Here is a 22,254-nt window from a genome sequence, read left to right as displayed (position 1 = left end):
TCTTAGTGCATGCTTTGTTAAAGGGCAGATTTATTATCAGAATTAGTTCGTTCACTGAGTAAACAATGGGAAATTGTGTAAATCAGGATGTACCAGTGTTGTGTACATTATCAGTTTAAATCAGCGATGGTACTAAACACGTATTTATGTGAGAAGTTTATCCAACAAAACTGGTTTTAAGATTAAGTCACTGAAACGAAACTTAAAGGAAGGCGATTTATTAACGCCATCTCTCTCTCTCTCTCTCTCTCTCTCTCTCTCTCTCTCTCTCTCTCTCTCTCTCTCTCTGTCTCTCTCTCTCTTTTCTCTCTCTCTCTCTCTCTCTCTCTCTCTCTCTCTCTCTCTCTCTCTCTCTCTCTCTCTCTCACTGTCTCGCTCTCTCTTTTCTCTCTCTCTCTCTCTCTCTCTCTCTCTCTCTCTCTCTCTCTCTCTCTCTCTCTCCCTCTCCCTCTCACTGTCTCTCTTTTTCTCTCTCTCCCTCTCTCCCTCTCACTATCTCTCTCTTCTCTCTCTCTCTCTCTCTCTCTCTCTCTCTCTCTCTCTCTCTCTCTCTCTCTCTCTCTCCCCCCCTCTCTCTCTCTGCCCCCCCCTTTCTCTCTGCCCCCCCTCACTCTGCCCCCCCTCTGTCTGTCTGTCTGTCTGTCTGTCCGTCTCTCTCTCTCTCTCTCTCTCTCTCTCTCTCTCTCTCTCTCTCTCTCTCTGCCCCCCCCCTCCCTGTCTCTCTCTCTCTCTCTCTTTCTCTCTCTCTCTCTTTCTCTCTCACTCTGCCCCCTCTCTGTCTGTCTGTCTCTCTCTCTCTCTCTCTCTCTCTCTCTCTCTAAAAGGGGATGCACAGATTGTACAGGTTAGTGAGATGATGTAGTTGTGGTATGAATCACTGATTCATTCTTTTGCATCGCAAATGTTACAGAAACATGCTTGAAAGGATTTAAAAATGAAGAATAAAAAGACAAAGAATGACAAAAAGAAAGTATTTAACAAAGCAAGCTGGAGCAACAAATCCAGGAAAGAACAAAAAAAGAGGACCAAAAAATCAGCAAGTGGTGACAGAACCTCATCAGCATCCCAGATTCAGAGTCAAAATGAAGACACTGTTACAGCATCAGGGAACCAGAGTGAACTCCAGCCTGGTCAGGATTGTCCCAGTGTACCATCACCTGCGACAGGAAAAGTGAATGCTCAAACCCAAACAAGACGCAGTATAAAAAACAAAGTGACCCAGACTGAGTCCATCAGTCACAGATCATGTCACACACAAACTGAATCAGACCCAATTAGTGAAGCCACAATTCAAGGTCAAGAAAATGCAGAAAATGATTCACACAAGACGAATGAAGAAAAGGCTGCTGATGATTCCGTGGCAGCACCTGCTGATCCTGGAGGAGACAAGAAGAAAGGTACAACATCAATCTGTGATGAAGAAATGCAGGAGGATGACATCAATATCAAGAAGGGAGAACAGGTAGGAGATGATTCACAAGATGCTCCTAAGTCTACCGACATAAAAACCAAGTCATATGCTGAAGCAGCATCAAGCAAAGACTCGAAAGACAAAAAGAATCAGACATCAGCAGGGCAGAAGGGTAAAACCCACGACAATGTACCACAGAGGTAGACTTCATTTTATCATTTTGGCTTATTAGTACACTTTAAAACTTTCAATAATAGAAAGTGACAATTATCTATCACTTTGTATTCTATTAGAAAAACGTCCCCAGTGAGAGGACCAACAGGGAAACCAATGTTCACATTTTATGTCTACTTACTACTGGAAAAAAGCTTCAAGTTTAACAAAGATAAGGACAAGCTTCTGATCTGTTTTGAAAATGGTTCTTATGAATTGCAGATAACTCTGTTCAGGTGAGTTCACTTTTATATTGTCTTATGGTTATATATTAATTTTTCAGTTAGTCCAGTTTATATTTTGCTTTGCTGTGTTTTAATATTCTTTTTTTTACTCTTACATACACTCTGGATGTCATGGCAGAGAAAATAATATTACTGTAAAATTGTGTTAATTGTAGGAGCACAATTTTATGATGTTTATGATGTAGCTATTACCAAGCAGAAAGCAGACCGCACACCAAATATATACTACATACTGTATTTAAATATAATCTGAATTCTTAAATGGAAATGGTCTTGGAGCATTATTTTCATACATTTTGTTTCTTTTTTGCTTGTTTTTTGTTTCTGCTTTATTAAAGGCCCATGAAAAAGGATGGCTTTTTGATTGAGGCAAACTTCTCTGTTGATGAGTGTTATGTGGAGAGAGGCAGCGTATTCAGTTATAGCTATGCAGTGCAGCAACAAGGGAAAGAAAGAGTGGAAATTGCCACAAGACAATTTCAGATCCCCTTTAATCACGTAGATAAAGGTAGGAAAATGTCCTTTTTCGTTTTTTATTTTTCTTTATTAATACATAATTGGTCACTATTTGAGGTCTGGATCCTTTTCTTTTCCTTTCTAGAATTGCACATTTTTGAGGTCCATGTGACTCACTCAATTCCATCATGGCTGCAGAGAGTTTTCAAATCTGCAAGTGAATTCATATCAGAGGCCTGGCACAATTCTGCATTTTTACTACTTAACAGATTGTTTGAGAAATGGGACCCATCAAACCAAGAGGCCATGAAAGCATTTACACAGCTGTTAAACCAATTTCTGCTGTGTTTTCTTAGTGCCAGAGAACGTGTTTCTTACAATTATAATCTGTCTACTCCTTTGATAGAGGTCAGTGAAAGCTTTTAAATCTAATAAACATAATTACAGCTTTGAAAAATTGCTACCCATCATCAGCTCTCGATTCTCTGCTTTAGGTGTTTGATCTGATAGCAGCAAAGCTGGTTAAGATACTGAATGGTGAAACGGAGGGAAAGCCCTCAGTAAATGTCAGCCCTCTTGCAGTAGGCCTCTCAGTATTCCAGGTAGCACGTGGATGTAATGTCTGCCTTGGGATTAAAGACTGGAGTTTGCTCTGTAAACTGGTCTCATCTGCCCCAGCGCTTAGACAAGTACAGGAAATTCAAAATTCTTTTCCAACACTTCAGTTGTAAGTATAAAATCAGCAATTCATATAGTTTAAATTATTTATATATCATGGTAAATGTATGATGTTATTTAATAAAATATGTTTGATTAAATATTAGCATGCATGTGGTATATACAGGCAGGTGATACATTTAATTAAATACCTACACTGTATGGCCAGTCGTGTGTGGATACTGTGGATACATGTGCTTGTTGAACACATTCTACAATTAGTCCCCTTTATTTTTTATAATAAATCCATCAGTACTGCAGATTAACATTAAATTTAGACTAAGATTAAATTTTACTCCTAGTGGAAATAGACAGTAAATACACCACACAATAGACTTTTCAATATTTCATGAATGCACTATTAGTAAAGATAAAACCAAACTTCAAAGATAAGAATATAGATTATAAACACCAAATAGTAATAAATAAGCATCTTTTCCATTTCTTCTATGTTTCTAATTTCTTCATAGATACTGCAGGAACATGTTTTTCATTTATAAGATTTGATTATTTAAAAATTATATAAATTAGTTAGTAGTTTTTTTTAAACTATTAAAGTGATGCTTATGAGTGTGTTATTAAGGCCTGCAGTTGTTATTATTATTCTTTTATTATTCTTATTCTTATTATTATTATTATTATTGCTGTTGTTATTGTTGTTGTTGTTATTAATCATTTTTGTTTGTGTACATTATTTAATGCAGCACAGTGATAGGGCTGATGAACCAGTGTGCTCGGCTTCTGCTCTCAGAGACGGTTCTGCTCGTTCCTCTACTCCTTTCTGTAAGGCAGCCTGGTGCAGACTCAGGTCAATTCAGGCCGATTGTGGAGGAAGCAGACTGGACAGGACTACAATATGTGGAGTTCCGTTTATACAGAGAGAAAATAAGAGGATATTCTGATAAGAGAAGGTTTGCATTTTGTGTTATTTTTAAAATAATAACAAAAAGTCTACATAAGAAAAAAAGTTTTTTTAAAAGTTGTTTTTAAAACATTATTCATACATAGATGTATTGATTTACAGAAACTGAAGGAGTTTCTGTAAATCAATGCATCTATGTATGAATAATGTTTTAAAAACAAACATTAATGGTAAGATTATAGCAGAAGGATCAAAGAATAAATTACAATTATTTCTATGTAATTATTTGTTTATTTTGCCAGCAAATATATTCTTAAAACATCCATAATTGGGATATAAATTGATTAAATAGTAAATACTGTATAACGAAGATGAATATCTTTGTGGATTTGCAACTCTTGTTAATTTTTCAAGGATGATCCTAGAGCTGGTTGAAAAACACAAGCCTTTGGCCAAGGACAAGCCTCATGTTTTGCGTGCCTGGCTGTCCATGATGGCATTTGATGATTTATCCATGTTTGCCAAGTCAACAGACGTTGTACCTGAACAGGTGATTCAGAGCCTGATGTACAGATTGAGAGACTTTCAATCATACCGAATTACAAATTCTGAACATACAAAACAAAATCTGGAGGTGAGTAGTACACAGATAGCTGCCCCTAAAAACGTTCTTTTTCTGCACCATAGCAAACAGTTGATAAATGAATACTTTTTTATTTTGCAGGTCACAGAAATGATTTTGACATATCTGTTGAACTGTGTTGATAAGGATAAAGAAAGGTATGATTCTAGATTGTTGCTATTAAGGGTGCTTCTAGTACAATACTGTACCATATTGTACACACAGTACTGCTATTTTTTATAGGAAGGAGTTGATTCATTTTCTCTAACAGCAGTTTTGTTTTTGTCATTGCATATTTTATTTAATATGATTTTATTTCAGACTCATGAGCTCTAAATGGTTGGAGTCCATTTGTCAGTGCTGCAGAAATATCCATAAGAGCACTTGCACAATGACTCGACTCGTTCCAGCGTATAAGGCAACGGTGTTGTCCTTTCAACTGGTGCTCAAAATGGCTGAAATTCGGTTTGAATGTCTTTCGAAGGTATCACATATCACTTCCACACAGTATCTAACTTTGTTCTAAAGCAATTTTTACAACTTAATGATTTTCTTTTAGCATGGAGAGGAGAAAGAGTCAGAGAAAATTAGCCTTTTGAAACAGATTGAAGCTACTCAGGAGGAGTTCAGTAAGTGGAAAGACAGTCTACTGCGGGAGCCTCTGTTTCATACTTCTAGGCTCACGTACCCCAAAGAAATAGAGGTACAGCAATAAATAAATAAATAAATAAATAAATAAATAACTTTACTGTATGCATGTTTTCAGAAGACTAAACACTGCAGTTTCTTCTCCTCCTATAGCTCTGGAATGCTTTCTTTGGGCTGGAGTGTTCAGTTCCCTCGGTTACAGAGCAATGGTTGTGCAACTTAGAGAAAAGTTTGAGAAAGAGGATCTCTGAGGTAAACCCTCAAAAGGGCTTTTTCATGGTTGACTGTTAACTAACAATGCAAGGAAATGATATCATACTTTGCTGTCTTTTACTCTACAGGTTAATGACATACAGCAGGTCCAGATCTGCTGTCTGAAAACATCAGCAGAAGCTATAGAGAAAAGCCACACCAGACTTCAGACATGTTTTCAGGATTTGTGCTTCTCTGCTATTACAAGGTTATGCCAGGTATGTGGCAGGGTACTTAATTCCATGAACAGTGGGTTGTGTACATTTTAATCTGTTTTTAGTATTTGCAGTCTTTGCATATTTTCCATGTGTTTGCATGTTCACTTGTTTGATTGATCTTTAAAAAAAAAAATCTAAAATCTATATGTCGGTAGGCGAATCCACACGAAATTGCCCTTAGATGTGAATGAGAATGTGTACCTGTTTCCCTGTGAAACCTGGCCAGGAAAAAGTGATTAGTAATACTGAATGAATGAATGAATATTCATGTCACATGTAGGCAGGTAAAGAAGGGAATCTTCTGAAGACTCTACAGCCGCACCTGAAAGACATTTCATCATCCATCTTGTCCTTATTGATTACCGAGTCAACAGCTCGTTTTGGAGAAGACAGAGTGATGCAGCTACTAAATGATCAGTCTGCCGTCAGTGTCCTCTTAACACAAGGTACATTACAAATCTTAAGCCTTATTGGTTATAGGCACAAATATTTCTCTCCTATGACATCGATACAGCATTCACATCATCTGTCAGTATCACTTTGGCACATGCATTAGGGCAGGGTCATACTCATCTGGTTTTTCACAGTATGTTTTTAGGAATACCACTGATTCTGTGATAAGTAGAAGTAAAGGAACAGTTTATATGATATATATCACAAGACATAACTTTGTCCGGTTTCTGTAGAGGAACCTTAAATGGCAATCTATGAACTATTTTAGATAAGCAAAAACAATGAAGGATAAAACATTTAAAATTTGGACTATAGAAGGATTTATGGAAGGCTTATTTATGGTGTTGAGAAGTTCAGAATTTTTTAAGTATCGAAAACGTTTAATTTTATATTGTGTCAATTGTCTTTAGATTGGTGTATATTACTTCTAGCATCCACAGTAACTAAGTGAAAAAGGTTTTTAAAAAAGCACTGGTAGTATGGCTCACTTAGAAGTAGAAATAATAACAAAATGTAAATCACAGATTAATTTGATATTTGCATGAATATCACCTGGGAAATTTCAGATTATAACCTTTTCTCTGTAGTTAAACATACACTGACACCAACAGACCTAACATCATTTAGTATAGCTCACAGCCTGTAATTTCTCTTTCTTTAGGAGACTGGAGTCAATGCAAGTTAAACGAAGAGGCCAGCCATGTGATGAGCATGTGCCAGGCCACTTTGGGTGATTTGGTCAATTCTCTTTGCCAGGGAAATATTGCTTTTGGTCACCTGCAAGTTATCCTGAAACATCAGAAACAATTTCAAGAGCTGTACAAAAAATGTAAGTGCCATATGATGTTTTTATGCCTATCCAAATAGCCCTTGATAAACACTAGTCACTAAACATTCAAATATTTAGCCACTTATTCCACGCCTCCTCCAAGTTTATACTTTTTTACATGTTTCAATTGTCAGTGTTTCATATAACTCATTTATTTAAATTTTTATTTACAGACAATTCTCTTAATTTTGTATAATTGTTTGAATTTTCTAACTCATGATTAATTTATTTTGACATGATTTCACATAATGCCTTTCTTCCCATGGTAGTTTTTCACATGTAGGCAACATGGTTTTATTTTTCACGTTTTTAATATTTTGTTTTTATATTAATTAATGTTTAATATTTTAACATGTTTAATTTTCACGTTTAATTGAATGTTTCAGGACATTACATAGTGAATATACACATGTTTTTTTACATAGTCACATATAAAATATATGTGATTTCTCCATAAGATTTGCCACTTTACATCTGTTGCATTTTATCATTAACCACAATATTTTAAGTGTGTAATCTATTATGTCTTTATTTTTAGGTAAAAAACACATCAAATCAGATATAATCACTATTGATGCAGACAAACTACTTAATCAAAGAGAGAAAGATTACCAAGCCCTGCTGGAACAGTGGAAACATATAGATGTCCTCATAAAAATGATTGGGAAAATCTCAGAGATGATTCATGGTGAGTTTGCTACTCTATAGTAAGTGAGACTGTACGTTCATCTGGGTTCTTAATTTAATTACTTTTTTCTGTTCATGCTCTGTCAGTACCTGAGATCTCACAACTTGAGAAAGAGCACAAGACTGATATGCAGCCAGTGGGATTAAATGAGCTGGTGGGAGTTCAGTCATGTTTCTCCAATGAAGATCTAAAAGATATTTCCACAGGGAAGGTTCTATACTACAGAGCCATCTTACCTACAGTGCTCGATGCAGCAAGAGAGATGCACCTCTTTCAAGACAGCAATCTGATTCTTAAATCATGGATGGACAAAGCAAATTGGATCACTGGCTCTCAACGTCTATCGCTGAGTCTGGAAGAAGTTCTTTCTGAAATCTTGCAGCCTTCTCTTCGTGACTTTTTCCAGCTAGGTACAAGGATTGCACATGGACATGTGACTTTTGAGGAAGTGGACAAGGCTGTCGAAGGGTGTGGAGACAAAGGTGATGGTGCTCGGCTCAAGAAGGAGATGAGTTTTATGGCCACTAATCTTGAGACATATCCAGGTCTGGAGAAGAACTGGCTGGACCGTAGGTTCAGTCAGATCCAGGAGTATAGACAGCTTCATCATGCAGTGGAGTCTGCCAGTGCAATACTGAAGATAAAAGCCAGATTTAATCTGAAAGGAGACTTCAGCCATATATGCAGTCTAACTCAGCTGGTAAAAGGAATTTAATCACAATCCTTATCACAATTTTTTAAATGTCTGTTTATACAGTATACACTGTAAAACGGTGCTGTAAATGTATAGCATTTATTTTTTAGCAAAATATTTTATATTCATTTGCAGAATGATACTGTAAACGATTATGCAAATAGAACATTTCACTGTTCAGCCAGATTAGCATTATAGTTTATCATTATCATTATATGTTCTGTAAAACAACAATAACAATTACCTAAATATGTGATTAGGTTTTATATTGATACATTTTGTAAATATGTTTCATTATTATTTACTTAATTATTTAGTTTCATGTTGAAATTGAAAATCATTAGAAATTTTACAGTAAAATCTTAACAGTGTAAGTTACAATAAGATTGTGCTGTGCAGAGAGAAGATTCATTCAAAAAGATGCCGCTAGTATCGCTGAGCAGAGATCTCATTAGTGCCAAGCAAAAGCTTTCTCACATCAACCATCAGCATACAGCTTGTTTGGTGGCGTTCCTGAACAGTGAAAAACTTGTTGGCTGGGTTAAGGCCACGATCGAGAGTAAGTTCATTATGTCTCAAATATATTCATATAAATATATTCATATATATATATATATATATATATATATATATATATATATATATATATATATATATATATATATATATATATATACACACACACATACATGTATACGTGTATATATATATATATATATGTATACATATATGTGTGTGTGTATATATATATATATATATATATATATATATATATATATATATATATATATATATATTCTTATGACTAATTAGCATGTATTTTATGTTTTTTATAATAAATAGTATGGTGAAGTTACTGAACATTATATAAGATAATAGTTTTATACCTTTTATAAGATAATAGTTCTTTAATAGTTAGGTGAGTCAGAATTTGAAGAGTTGATGTGATTAGTATTAATCCATAGTAAGCTAGTAGTTCTCCAGGGGAATTATAAGACTCTGTAACTACTGCTTAATTCATAATTAATGACCAAATCTTCACTTTATTTTAGCTTAATTAATAATTACCCAGTAATCGTTAATAGTTGTGACTTACTGTAGGTATTAAGTTTATAAGTTTGTTAGGTTTGTCTATAGTTCATTAATATAGCTCATTAGTTCCTGCTTAGTCCCTGCATATTTAAATGTATGTTATTAAGCAGTATTGTAAAGTCTTTGACCTCTTTTCTACTTAAGTGTTTTTGCTTCTTTCAGTAACTACCCATTTGTACTTTTCTACAGATCGAAGTGAGCTGAAGGTGTTTACAGATTTGGCTTCCATTTCGGCTGGAGAGAATGACCTTGAGATTGACAGACTAAGAAATTTTCAAGATGCTGTCATAGGTTACAGTCCATTGTTATACTCTTTGCATGAGACAGCAGGTTTTGAAGAGTTTCTTGCCCTTGCTCAGGAGGTCTGGGATGCTCTCCAAAAGGATGAAAAACTGACAGAAAAACTGGTACTTTTTTTTTTTAAGATAAGTTATATAGATCTCTTTCTGCTCACATACTAAATGTTAGACATTGAGAATATTGAGACTTTATACAAATATATAGGTTAGAAGCAAAATTAGCTTAGTCATTTTGTAACAAAGTGTGCATCCTGTCTTTAGATTCACTCCTCTTGTTGGTTAGAATGGCTGAAAGGACTGAGTGAGACTCATGGATCTGTGGAAAAGTCTTCTATATCTTTGGCCTCTGCCATCAATACCCATGGTGTGTACCATGTTGGCTGGCCAGCTATTTTTTCTGGAAAGGTAAGTAGACAGTTTTTATTTTCTAATAACATGTTACACAGGGATAGTTTGGCAGATGTTCACCCATAAACAGATCTAAGTGTTAGATTTAAATATAAGCATGAATGGGTATGTTGCATACGTTGGTGTTATGTCAATTTCTAGGCTGACTTACTTTAGAATGACATCATTGTCATCACACTGTAGCTTAGTGAATTTCTAATCTTTTGATGTGACATGACAAACCTCAATTCCAGACTCATTGCATTGTGTCATTACATATATTAGTCAAAGGATGTTTCAGTTCAATTCAAATTTTGTTTATATATCACCACTGTAAAAATGCACATTGTCTCAAAGCAGCTTTATAGAACATAAGTAAGACATAAGATAGTTTATAACAATTTATTAATAGTTTAATTAATTGAATTTAATTAATACAGTGTCAAAGAATTTACAGAGATATTTTAGGCTCATATTTATATACAAAAAGACTTTCTTTGGGCAGGCCACAGGATACCACATTGCTAATGTAATTGTGATGTGTGGATGAGATATAAGCTATTTGTTTACACTATTAATTTGATATTTTAAAGTGTCATGACAATGAAAAAAAGCCTTTATGGTAACTGATTTTTATTTTTTTTTGGAATAAGCTTTTATAAATGTAGGCCAACATAAGAAGTCATGAATTGATCTTTCTTTTTGAGTGCTGAAGACTGTTGGGCTTTTCTTTTCTCTTGCTATTTTGTAGAAATCCCTGGGCAGTGTTTTATGTGTGAAAGTAAAAAACAGCACAATGGAAAAGACATTCAGTCTTGATGAATTACTGGACTTACAAAACAAACTGATGCTGATGTCATCCAAGGGAGAGCATAGCAAGGAGCAAGTAAACAAGTTCACTGAGGTCAGTTTATCAGAATAAAGAATATATATTGTATGAGGTTGGTATATGAGGTAAATGGAAGACATTATAAAGAGTTTTTAAAATTATATCTCTCTATTCTAGATATTTGAGGGAGTACAGAGAATGGGATCTATCCTCATGCAGCTATGTCTATCTGGCAACTTATTCTTCCGGGACTTGTTTGCACTTATAAATTGCAATCCTAAAATGGATCCCTGCATTAACCTAAACTTTCCTTTGCTTGGGCAACACATTGTGTATCATGGGCATGTTGCAGAGGAGCTTCAGAAAGTATGCCGTACTATGGAAGACTGCCATGAAAATTGGCGTAGTTTTATGTCTGAGCTGCGCTCTCAATTCTATGCTCTCAATTATTACACCTCAGAACAAGTGGTCTATCTTTGCCACTGGATCAACAAAGTTTGTGAAAAAGGAATGCCTGTGCCACAGCAAATGTGGCACTTGCTCACCCCACTTAAGCCAGACGGTACACTGAGTGATATCAAACTTGCCTTTGCAAAGGCAAAAGAGAGTCTTCGGTCTGAGCTTCAAAGTCACTTCAGTGCTGACTCAGTCACTTCTGAACAGTCTATGGATATTAGCAGAACCATACAGCACAGGGAAAACTCTAATATTGATGAAGAGGGAGATATTTTCACTGAGAATATGCTAGAAGAACTTTCATCTAGCTCTGAAGTATATTCTGAAGAAAGTGCTGAAGAGGGAGAAAACTTCACTGAAGGGGATCAAGATGAGTTACATGATGGCAGCAGTGAAAGTGGCTCAGAAGACGATATGAATATTTCTGTCTCTTTCACACAGGCCCATAAATTAAAAGTTACAAACACAGTTAAGACAACACTTGAGAATTTGTGGCAGGACTACAGAAATAATATGCCCAAATACCTTACACAATACATGGATATTAAGTCCCTTGCTCAATTTCTTTCCTGTTTCTCTGCTTTGAACACGCTAAACATCAAGCGCATCATGCCTTCTATTCTTCAAGATGGAAAGCCCAATCTCATTCTTTGCCCTGATACAGAAATAATAACCACCACACTTGCTTTGTACATGAAGAGCCCAGAACAAGGTTTTCCTTCAATTGACGAGGTTCTAATGTGCCAAGAGGACACAAGTGAAGAAGAGGTTGAGATCTTTCTTCGGCGGTGCTTAGGCCAAAGTGCTCCAAGCCACCATCAGAAAATCTATACACTGGTTAATCCAGGTTTACTGACCTATGATGTGAGTGTGGCTTTGGCAGAGCATTTTGAGGCAATGGAGCGGAATTCTGGGTCTAGTTTTCGCATGGTTATAGTTTGTCCTGTGAACCAAGACAGATATATCCCATCTTTCTTTAGCAACTACAAGGTGCAAGCAGGATTAAATGTTTCTTTAGAAAGTGTCAAGCAATACCTCTGGCATCACTTAACCACTCCAGATGGTATTTCTTCCTGGTTGATTACGTCTACACGTGCAGCTGTTGGTGTGTATATAAGCATATGACATACATTTGATATCAATTAATAAAGTAATAAAATGATTAAAATGTTACTATAAAGTGTTGAATATTTCTACTCTCCACCTTACGTACTGCTTTTATCCCTTTGCAGGAAAATCACTCTATGTTACAAGAATGTTCCAGAATTTCAAGACAACTTTTCCAAACGCCACTTATCTGACAGTTCGTCTGATAGAACCCAACGTTGATATTGATTGCTTAGTTCAAACACTTTGCAACAAGCAGTCATCACTTAAAGAACAAGATCCCGTTCTCCTGCACATTGACACTGCAGCTGTTAGTTTAACTATTTTGCAAAATTTATCATTGGAGTAATTTAAATTTTTTAATTAATTTGATGCTAATTGGAGATATTTGTCTTAACAGGTTCGTTGTGGTTTGGAGCAGTTCCTGTTCAAATTGCTCATTCTAGGATGTCTGAGTGACAGCGAAGGAAAACTATGGAGAAGAAACTCAGCCCACTTGATTGCAGTTGAAGCGTTTCTACCAGATTCAGCTCATCATAAACAAACCCATAAAGAGGTGTGTCTTTTCCTGCTGTCAATCAAAACCAAGATGGAGTCATTACTTTGACTTCTTACATCTTATTTTCTTCTCAGTTATTGCCCAGGTTATTCTGTTGTGTTATTCAGCATTGACTTGTTATGTAGTACCGTATTTTCCGCACTATAAAGCGCACCGAATTATAAGACGCAGTCTCAATTACGGGGTCTATTTCTGTACTTAACCCGTACATAAGGCGCACCGTATTATAAGGCGCATGCTAAAACATACGGTCTACAACTAACGGAAGCAAAACAGTGAGTTTAGTTGAACTTTATTCTACTATTTATCAATACACACACATTATTTTTTAATCAGTCTTCTCCCACAAATCCATCAAAGTCCTCATCTACTGTGCCTTCTTAACTTGGCGCAGTTCATTTTCTTGCTTCTTCCAATTCCGAACTATAGATTCATTGATGTTGAATTCTTTCGCAGCTGCTCTGTTCCCATTTACAACCGCGTAACTGATAGCCTGTAGTTTGAATTGTGCCTCGTAAGCATGTCTCTTCACTGGTGCCATTTTCGGGGGTCCATACACAAACAAATGTTGTCGTCTTCTTCTTCTTCTGATTTTTATTGGCGGATGGCAAACCAACTTAAGGTGCATTTACCACCACCTACTGGACTGGAGTGTGGAGCGTATAATGGTTAGGAAGAAACAAATGTTGTTTTGCAACATACCAGTAGTATACCTACCGGAGGCGTGGCGGAGGTAAGCGTACGTACTGTACATATTACGTAATATGTACATCTTACGTAATGTATGTATTACGTACATCTTACGTAATGTATGTATTACGTCCCTGTGTCAGCGGGAAATGGTCTGACAGTCAATCAAGCGGAGCGCTTACCAAAGTCGCACAACAACATTTTTACAGATTTTTGGAACTCAGTGCACACATAAGGCGCACCGGATTATTAGGCGCACAGCCGATTTTTGAGAAAATTTAAGGCTTTGTGCGCCTTATAGTGCGGAAAATACGGTACATGGGAATTGATGTTGTTTGTAAAACAATGGTAATAGTTAATAAAAATATATATAATTTTAATTTGGGCATTCTTTAAATAAATACGTAACTTTGTACTACTATTTGGTTTCCTTTTAGTCAAACCAAGGGCTTCTCAGCTTACTGCCATCCATTCACTGTAAACCACCAAAAGAAGTAAAATATCTGGAGCTCAAAATCAGAAGTCATGAGATATATGAATCCTTAAACCCACTGATGGACATACAAGAGTTTAAAAGTGAAGGTGTTCAAAGACCTTACCAATATTTAATAAGATTCAACAGAAATGAGAATTTGGATAATTTCAAATATAAAGCTGGATCTGTAGAGGGCAATAAAGTGGATTGTCTTCATCATCTTTTGTCAAACTGTGGACTGGAGGACCCTTCATGGGCTGAACTGAAGCACTTTACTTGGTTCCTAAACCTGCAGCTCAGAGATTGTGAGAATTCTGGATTCTGTGATCCAAACTTTTTTGGAAGCATTTTAACTGGCTTCAAGAGCTTCATAGTCAAATTCATGATTCACATGGCCAGGGACTTTGCATCTCCTTCCCTGAACATCTCTGACCAAAGCCCTTCACTTCTCCCAGAGAGAGACAATGAAGATGATCTGTTAGCTAGGTTATCCATTAGGAAGCGATGGGAGAATGAATCTCATCCATACATCTTCTTTAATGCAGATCACTTGACCATGACCTTCCTTGGTTTTCATGTAAAGCAAAGTTCCACCAGACACTCTGTTAATGTTGTTGACCCACAAACTGATAAAGTTTTGATGGGAGATGTGATGTCATTAGACCTGTTCACAGGACTTACGAATCAAGGAATCTCTTTTTCCGAAGACTTTGACAAGCTGCCAAGAAAGACCAAGATAAAAAAGATTTCCTTTGTTGTTGGTGCTGACATAAGGGAACAATTTGACCCTGATCCCACATATGAGCTCACTTCTGACAATGTAATGAAGATGCTGGCAATCCATATGAGATTCCGGTGTGAAATCCCAGTGATTATAATGGGCGAAACTGGTTGTGGGAAGACCAGACTAGTGAAATTTCTTTGTGATCTGCAAAGAGAAGGTAGAGATGTTGAAAACATGAAACTGGTTAAAGTTCATGGAGGAACTAATGCTGATACTATATACAAGAAGGTGAGGGAGGCTGAAGAACTTGCACAGAGAAACAGTAAAAAATACAAACTAGACACCATTTTGTTTTTCGATGAGGCCAACACAACAGAGTCCATTTTTGCTATAAAAGAGGTACTCTGTGACAAGACTGTGCAAGGAGTTCCATTGAAGCAAAATTCTGGACTGAAAATTATTGCTGCTTGCAATCCCTACAGGAGGCACACTCCCAAAATGATTGAACGCTTGGAAAGAGCTGGCTTGGGCTACAGAGTAAAGGCTGGGGAAACACACGATCGACTTGGTAAAGTTCCCATGCGCCAGCTTGTATATCGAGTTCATCAGTTGCCCCCAAGTATGATCCCCCTTGTTTGGGACTTTGGGCAGTTGAGTGATTCAGCAGAATATACTTATATTCAACAAATTGTATGTAAACAAATTGAAGAACATGGCTTGCCAATTCAATGCCAGAGCATTATCACCAGAGCATTAGCAGCATCTCAAAGACATATGCGTCATCAAGTGGATGAGTGCAGTTTTGTAAGTCTTAGGGATGTAGAGAGATCAATGAGGGTGCTAGTGTGGTTCTACAAACACAGACAGTACCTTTTTCCAAAATCTCAAGAAACTGACGTTGCACAAATGACCTATAAATGTTTGGCTCTTGCTTTGGGTATTTGCTATTATCCATCACTTGAGTTTAGAGACAACTATCTGCAGAATATTAGCCAGTACTTTCCACAACCACTCAACTCAAAACAAGCATTGGAGCTTGAGATTTCCTCTTGCCAAGACTTCTTCCTCCAGACCATTCAAACAAGAGAGACAATTGCTAAAAATTTAGCATTGAAAGAAAATGTCTTTCTTATGGTTGTCTGCATTGAGCTGAAGATCCCACTCTTCCTGGTAGGCAAGCCAGGGAGCTCCAAATCTCTTGCAAAGACTGTTGTAGCTTATGCCATGCAAGGTCAAGCCTCTTCCAGTGAATTGTTCCAGAAGTTAAAAGAGGTGCACATGGTATCTTTTCAGTGTAGCCCTCACTCGAGTTCAGAAGGGATCATTGGAACTTTCAGGAATTGTGCTCGTTTTCAAAAAGACAAGAACTTAGATGAAAATGTATCAGTGGTAGTGCTGGATGAGATAGGATTGGCAGAAGATTCTCCACAGATGCCATTGAAAACCCTACACCCCCTTTTGGAGGATGGCTGCATTGATAATGACAGGCCAGATCCACATATGAAAGTGGGCTTTGTTGGAATCTCAAACTGGGCTCTTGATCCTGCTAAGATGAACAGAGGTATTTTTGTTTCTCGCTGGGATCCGAGTGAAAACGAGTTAGTGGAGACAGCCAAAGGTATCTGCTCATCATCCGAGTCAGTTCGTCACAAAATCAGTCATCTCCTGCCTAAACTGGCAAAAGGCTTTTTAAGCATTTGTAAAAGTGACAGCGATCAATTTTTTGGACTTAGGGATTTTTACAGTTTGGTGAAAATGATTTTTGCTGTAGTGAAAAACACAGACAGTGAACTCAGTGACAGAGACTTAGCACAGGCTATACTGCGAAATTTCAGTGGACAAAAAGACAACTTTGACCCTGTCTGTCACTTCCAAGATCTCTTCTCAAACCCTCATGAAGTCCCTATGATAAACACACTGGAAATGGTTAAACAAAATCTTGATCACAAAAGTGAAGAAGAATGTCGCTATCTTCTTCTGCTCACAGCAAACAATGCTGCCCTATACATAATTCAGCAGTGTATTTTTTCAAACGATGGCTACACCTGCCCTGAAATTGTGTTCGGTTCGGGATTTCCCAAAGATCAGGAGTATGCTCAAATCTGCCGCAATGTCAGTCGAGTGAAGTCATGTATGGAAACTGGCCGGACAGTCATCCTCTTGAATCTGCTTAACCTTTATGAGAGTCTGTACGATGCATTAAACCAGTACTATGTTTATTTTAGTGGGCAGCAGTATGTTGACCTGGGATTAGGGTCACACAGAGTTAAGTGTCGAGTTCACAAAGATTTCAGACTGGTTGTGATAGAGGACCAGGAAAAGGTCTATGACAAGTTTCCTATCCCACTGAAAAACAGGCTGGAGAAGCACAGAGTAGACAGGAGTACAGATTTGACACCATGGCAGCACAGAGTTCTGAAAAAACTCAAGAACTGGGTGAATGAGTTTTCTCAGTATCCTGAGGCATCAGCATCAGATTTTAGCTCATCCGATGCATTTGTTGGTTTTCATGGAGATGCTTGTGCCAGTGCTCTCCTACAGGCATTAGAACAAAGAGAAAAACAGGATCATCAGGATATGGGGGAACGTCAAGTTGAGAGTAACATGCCCAGCAGGAGGACGTCCACAGAGGATGACCTAAATGAACATGAGGAACAGATCTACCATCAAGAAGAAGGAGTTAGGTCTCATGATACTGCACCCATTGATGACAAGGAGAGTGATTTGACAGGCAGTGATACAGGAAAGACTCTCCTCGATGAAAACAATGAGGGAATTGTCTTGATGGATGTAGATGTCAATGAGGGTAACATTGAAGCTGAACAAGAACAAGATGCTCTTGGGGAAATTCCCATGTCTGTGGATATGGATATATATCCAGAAGGCCTTAATGAAATAGGATTAAATGAACCAAAAGAATCCAAAGATGAGGAGGAAGAGGTTTATGAATATGCAAAACACTTCTTGGTGAACTGTGCAACACCAGATTCTGTACTGAGGCTAAAAAATTCAAGGCTGGGAAACCATGCAGTAGAAAGGCTTCAGAGACTGTATTTTCATCAGCAAGACCACCATTCCCTCAGAGCATTTATGTACAGTCATTTGAAGAAGAGTGACAAGGATAAGAAGAGATTTATAGAGGTGAGGAATGTTAGTGAACATACTGTAGAAACAAAATTAAAAATTTGTATCTGTATAACTGAATATTGGTATCTGTATTATGTATCAGATAATTGGTTAATAAATAAGTGGCATTTATTTATTTATTTATTTATATACATTTAAATCTTGCATTTTTTTCTAGGTAACTACCTTTTCTAGTTTGCTAACTAAAGCAGATGTGCGAATTCTAGCTCAAGCTTTGGGTCTGTCCATGGAGCGACTCCTTTTGCTCTCCCTGCATCAGTTTGACACAGAAGCTTCTTTCTGCAGCAAAATTCGGTATAGGACATAATCATTTATTGTAAAACTACACTAATTCTATATCACACCCATATCACATTTATATGTATTTCACTGTTTTTACATTAATATAAGGCAAATATTTTTTTTTTTCACTTTTTTCATATTCAGAGACTTCATGAAGACTGCACAACTGTCTCTGCACATCCTGTTGGTTCAGATAGATATTGAGGAATCACTCTGCAAAAATGGGCTCATTGCTTCCGCAAAGTGAGTGTTTTATACCGTCCTTTTTCCTTTGGAAGTGTACAGTATAATGAAGGATTCTATGTAATGCAATTTCCAATATTCTTTTAATGCGTTTTCAGGTACTGCACCATGAATGAACTTGTAGCTTCTCAGTCAGAAGATCCCAACTGCTGTATTGTGTTTATCACAAAACTATCAAGGTTTGCAAGCGGCAATAATTATATTGGATTCCAGGGAGGTGAGTGAAACTGCTTTCTCATATAAGCCGTTTCATTATGCCATGTTTCCTGGATTTGCTCTATTTTATTTTCTATAATAGGTGCATGGATTTCTACACATATTGATGATCTCAGAGACACCAAAGACATGAGCTTGGATCTCTCTGTTTTTTGTGGAAGACCCATAAGCAAGCTACTCTCTGAATCGGCACAACCTGGTTTGTTACTATCTCCTAAGTATAAATTAATATATTATATATGCACTATTCATTTTAGTTAAAATGACAGAGAATAATATCCTGGATTAAATCACCCTTTTTATTTCAATTAAAAATTATTTCATAAATGTGCCTGCTGACATATTTTGCATTTGTAGATGCCATGGAATTAGAAGAGGAAGAAGAAACTACAGTCAAAAGCCAATCTGTAAGTTTAAGCATAAAACCTTCTGTTATTTATAAGAGTAAATGTATTCCAGAAACTCTTATTGACCCCAGGTTACATGGCTTATAATGTGGCCAAGAGCATCATGAGATGTATAATAAAAACCCTTATATTTGGCCAACAGGAAGAATCTGCATACCTGCACAGTTTGTCTTTGGTGAAATCATGCACTCAGAAAGCTGTTTCACTACTTAGAGATTTTGATAATAAAGCTTCTAGGAGTATGGAGCGCATGGACACTCTTCTTGGCCTTTTGGAAAACGACCTGGGGCATCATGGAGGTCAGTTGATTGACTGCTTATTTAAATCCTGAAATATTGAGAAATACTGACATAGAAATACATAAAAGTCTACCATTTAATATCGTGTTGTGCATTAGCACGTTTTCAGGAAGTATTGCTGAAGCGCTTGGTGGTTGCCCTGGCACAGAGAGAGGAGAATATGGAAAAATCAGCGGACTGGGTGAACAGACAAATAATGAAACGGGAAGCCTTGCAAGAAGGCGGCACTCTCAGGTACTGTAGTGGAATAGGGACATTGATTAAATGTTTGATTTCAATTCAATTCATTTTCAATTCAGATTTATTTGGTGCAATTGCATAATCAGGATATTCATTCTAGTTTAATTTGAAGTCTATCTTATTAAAGTTGCTAGTTGTTCACTGATGGAGGCTTAATTAGCCCTCAATGACAGTTTAAATTTTGTCTGTACATAGGGGTGGCTAATAAAGGTCTTGATAATATTTGTGTTGAGCTTGACTTATCTGTAACTTGAGACTTGACTTGTTAGTCGTTTGTAAGAGACTTATGAGAATGTGAGTGTACTGTAAGATGATTCGGGCTACTCTAATCATTTAAAAATGCACATGGCTTTAGACCATAGGACTAATATTAACTCACTCTCAACTCACAAATATAGTATTTCTCTGTTCTCTACCAATATCAACCCTCAGTAGTTTTACTTACACAACATTATCTGCTGTCTTATGATGTTTCTAAACAGGCACACACTGTGGCGATGTCTACAGGGAGTTCTGACCCCAATTCTGGCCCGTATGTTAGAGGTGTTGGACAGAGACTGTAATCTGGACCTGGTGTATGGTGCAGGACTCAGTGAGGGGCTTGTCCAGTTCTGGCTGGACATCTTTGATGATGGGCAGATTTTAGACTTGTCAGTGGCAATGAACTCCGGGTACAAGTTTGAATAAAATCATGATTACTGTACTTAGATTTTATATTGCCATGTCACATGCACATGAAAACTAAATGCCTATTGTTTTTATTCTCTTAGCTCCTTAGAACAAGAGATTGATGTGCAGTACAATCTGGTGGTGGGAAGAAAGACTCGCAACTGCACTGCTCCTTTTAGTTGGCTTATCAACCTGTATTGTCATAACCTATGGGAGGAGGCTCAGTTTGTGCAGGGTGAGAAGACAAAGATATTTACAGTGTTTCTGACACAGTGAATATAATGACTGTAATAGAGTAGTTATTATTTATGGTGAACTTTTAGATCTGAAAGTCATTTGACCTGTTTGATAGCGTATAAAAATGTATAAAACTTATGAAAACCGTTTAAAGTGTATAAAACTTAAAAAAACAACAATTTATAGATTAACTCCTATAGATGCTGTCATACTTCACTAAAAAGCTGCTTTGCTATTTTCTGTTCCAGGTATTGAACAGAGCAGCTATGAGTGCATCCAGCAGTTTGTAAGTGCCGTGACTGGCAGTCAGTTGGGTGGCTACATGGAAAAACTCTCGAAGACAGAACGCATAGAACTGTGCCAGAGATATCTCACTGATTTTGTGATTCTCTCATTCAAAATCAAGACTGAAGAAGAAGTGAGGGTGAGTGACCTCCCTGTCCTTCGAATCAGCCCATTAAACATACAGTGGGGTCAAAAATCAAGCCCACTATTCTTAGTTAGTTCTGTAGTTAGTTATTTTTCAATTTAACACTAAGATTTCATATATAAAAATTATTTTGGACTTCAACTGACACAGGTTTAACAAGTTTGTGTAAGAAGAATTAGGAAATATATTACAGTAGATCAAATTTATCAGATTGACATTGGAGCACTTCCTTTAAGTGAATTTGCTAACATTTGCATTCATAGTTTAAAGTGCCAGATTTTCAGTGTGGTCTCAGACCTTTGGTATATCCCAACTATATATCAAATATTTACTGATGAAGTTTTCTGTGTTTGTGCTTGCACATTTATGTGTGTGCTTTTGCTGTAGGTGTTTAGCGCAGCAGTGTTAGGTTGTGTGGCATCACTCCAGCAGGACATGGGAGTGACCCCTGATCTTTCTCCAGCCTGGATCATGGCAGCAGCCCAACACTTCAGTCCACGACTTGATGCACTCTTACACATTTTGCAGGTCCAGCCTGACTTAGCTCCTCTCATTTTAAAACAGTCATCACAGAAAGACCAACCAGACATGGTGAGAACATCAGAGATACGTTAGAGAACATCAGAGACTTAACTACTGCTTACCTCTCAGAGATGATTAGCAAAAAGTAAAGAATTTCAAAGAAAATGAATTTAAAAAGTGGTGAGAGAATTTTTATTTATCACAGCATGACGACATTCTGGCTCTTGGGATATGTGTGGAGAAGGCTAAACTTCAGTCTATTACATCTTTATCTCAGTGCTCAGTCTTTCTGGGCAGAGTTGAATTACTGCAACCCTGCTTGCAGAGAGTGTTCAGTCCCACATACTGCTCCCTCTGCAGACCTGGCTGTCTCAAACATCTGGATGCTATAAAGTAAGCCTTGTAGGGTAAAATAGAAAGAATTGTATTAGAAGTATATGTCTCCCAAATTATCAATAATTCTTTCTCTAACAAGATTTGTATGTTTTTCAGGTTGGTATGGCAGGGGATCCTGGTGGTAGCTGCTTTTATCGAGCAAGTTGTAGTGAAAGTAAATTCAAGTGATGAGAAGCTGGTGGCCCTGACACTTAAACACTGCAGCCAGCTACAGCGGGTCAGTGAAGGCAAAAACACAGC

At 37.1% G+C, this 22,254-nt stretch overlaps 1 protein-coding gene across 5 annotated transcripts in view; it reads left to right on the top strand.

Annotated features, from left to right (window-relative positions):
* Positions 1–22,254, top strand: part of rnf213b (ring finger protein 213b) — a 40,433-nt gene that overhangs the window by 151 nt on the left and 18,028 nt on the right. For 2 of the 5 annotated variants that reach the window (XM_060895786.1, XM_060895777.1), the window contains exons 1-37: positions 889–1,611; positions 1,705–1,860; positions 2,208–2,377; positions 2,471–2,733; positions 2,820–3,052; positions 3,747–3,953; positions 4,319–4,538; positions 4,629–4,684; positions 4,848–5,010; positions 5,086–5,229; positions 5,328–5,426; positions 5,516–5,644; positions 5,925–6,090; positions 6,759–6,926; positions 7,465–7,614; positions 7,701–8,314; positions 8,708–8,867; positions 9,590–9,807; positions 9,961–10,104; positions 10,838–10,990; positions 11,093–12,476; positions 12,604–12,788; positions 12,879–13,034; positions 14,165–18,067; positions 18,231–18,367; positions 18,500–18,598; positions 18,697–18,815; positions 18,897–19,013; positions 19,172–19,221; positions 19,364–19,520; positions 19,619–19,754; positions 20,243–20,431; positions 20,531–20,664; positions 20,915–21,090; positions 21,484–21,687; positions 21,824–22,011; positions 22,111–22,231. In XM_060895786.1, the coding sequence (XP_060751769.1) occupies positions 935–1,611; positions 1,705–1,860; positions 2,208–2,377; positions 2,471–2,733; positions 2,820–3,052; positions 3,747–3,953; positions 4,319–4,538; positions 4,629–4,684; positions 4,848–5,010; positions 5,086–5,229; positions 5,328–5,426; positions 5,516–5,644; positions 5,925–6,090; positions 6,759–6,926; positions 7,465–7,614; positions 7,701–8,314; positions 8,708–8,867; positions 9,590–9,807; positions 9,961–10,104; positions 10,838–10,990; positions 11,093–12,476; positions 12,604–12,788; positions 12,879–13,034; positions 14,165–18,067; positions 18,231–18,367; positions 18,500–18,598; positions 18,697–18,815; positions 18,897–19,013; positions 19,172–19,221; positions 19,364–19,520; positions 19,619–19,754; positions 20,243–20,431; positions 20,531–20,664; positions 20,915–21,090; positions 21,484–21,687; positions 21,824–22,011; positions 22,111–22,231 (11,745 nt within the window). In that variant the 5' untranslated portion in view covers positions 889–934. Of the gene's footprint in view, positions 1–882; positions 1,612–1,704; positions 1,861–2,207; positions 2,378–2,470; positions 2,734–2,819; positions 3,053–3,746; positions 3,954–4,318; positions 4,539–4,628; positions 4,685–4,847; positions 5,011–5,085; positions 5,230–5,327; positions 5,427–5,515; positions 5,645–5,924; positions 6,091–6,758; positions 6,927–7,464; positions 7,615–7,700; positions 8,315–8,707; positions 8,868–9,589; positions 9,808–9,960; positions 10,105–10,837; positions 10,991–11,092; positions 12,477–12,603; positions 12,789–12,878; positions 13,035–14,164; positions 18,068–18,230; positions 18,368–18,499; positions 18,599–18,696; positions 18,816–18,896; positions 19,014–19,171; positions 19,222–19,360; positions 19,521–19,618; positions 19,755–20,242; positions 20,432–20,530; positions 20,665–20,914; positions 21,091–21,483; positions 21,688–21,823; positions 22,012–22,110; positions 22,232–22,254 lie in introns of those variants that run through there. The other 3 variants (XM_060895761.1, XM_060895794.1, XM_060895769.1) reach the window with 3 other exon arrangements.

Source organism: Tachysurus vachellii, chromosome 2 (genome assembly GCF_030014155.1).
Source record: "Tachysurus vachellii isolate PV-2020 chromosome 2, HZAU_Pvac_v1, whole genome shotgun sequence".
Classification (NCBI taxonomy): domain Eukaryota; kingdom Metazoa; phylum Chordata; class Actinopteri; order Siluriformes; family Bagridae; genus Tachysurus; species Tachysurus vachellii.
This window is presented reverse-complemented; position numbering and strand designations above follow the sequence as displayed.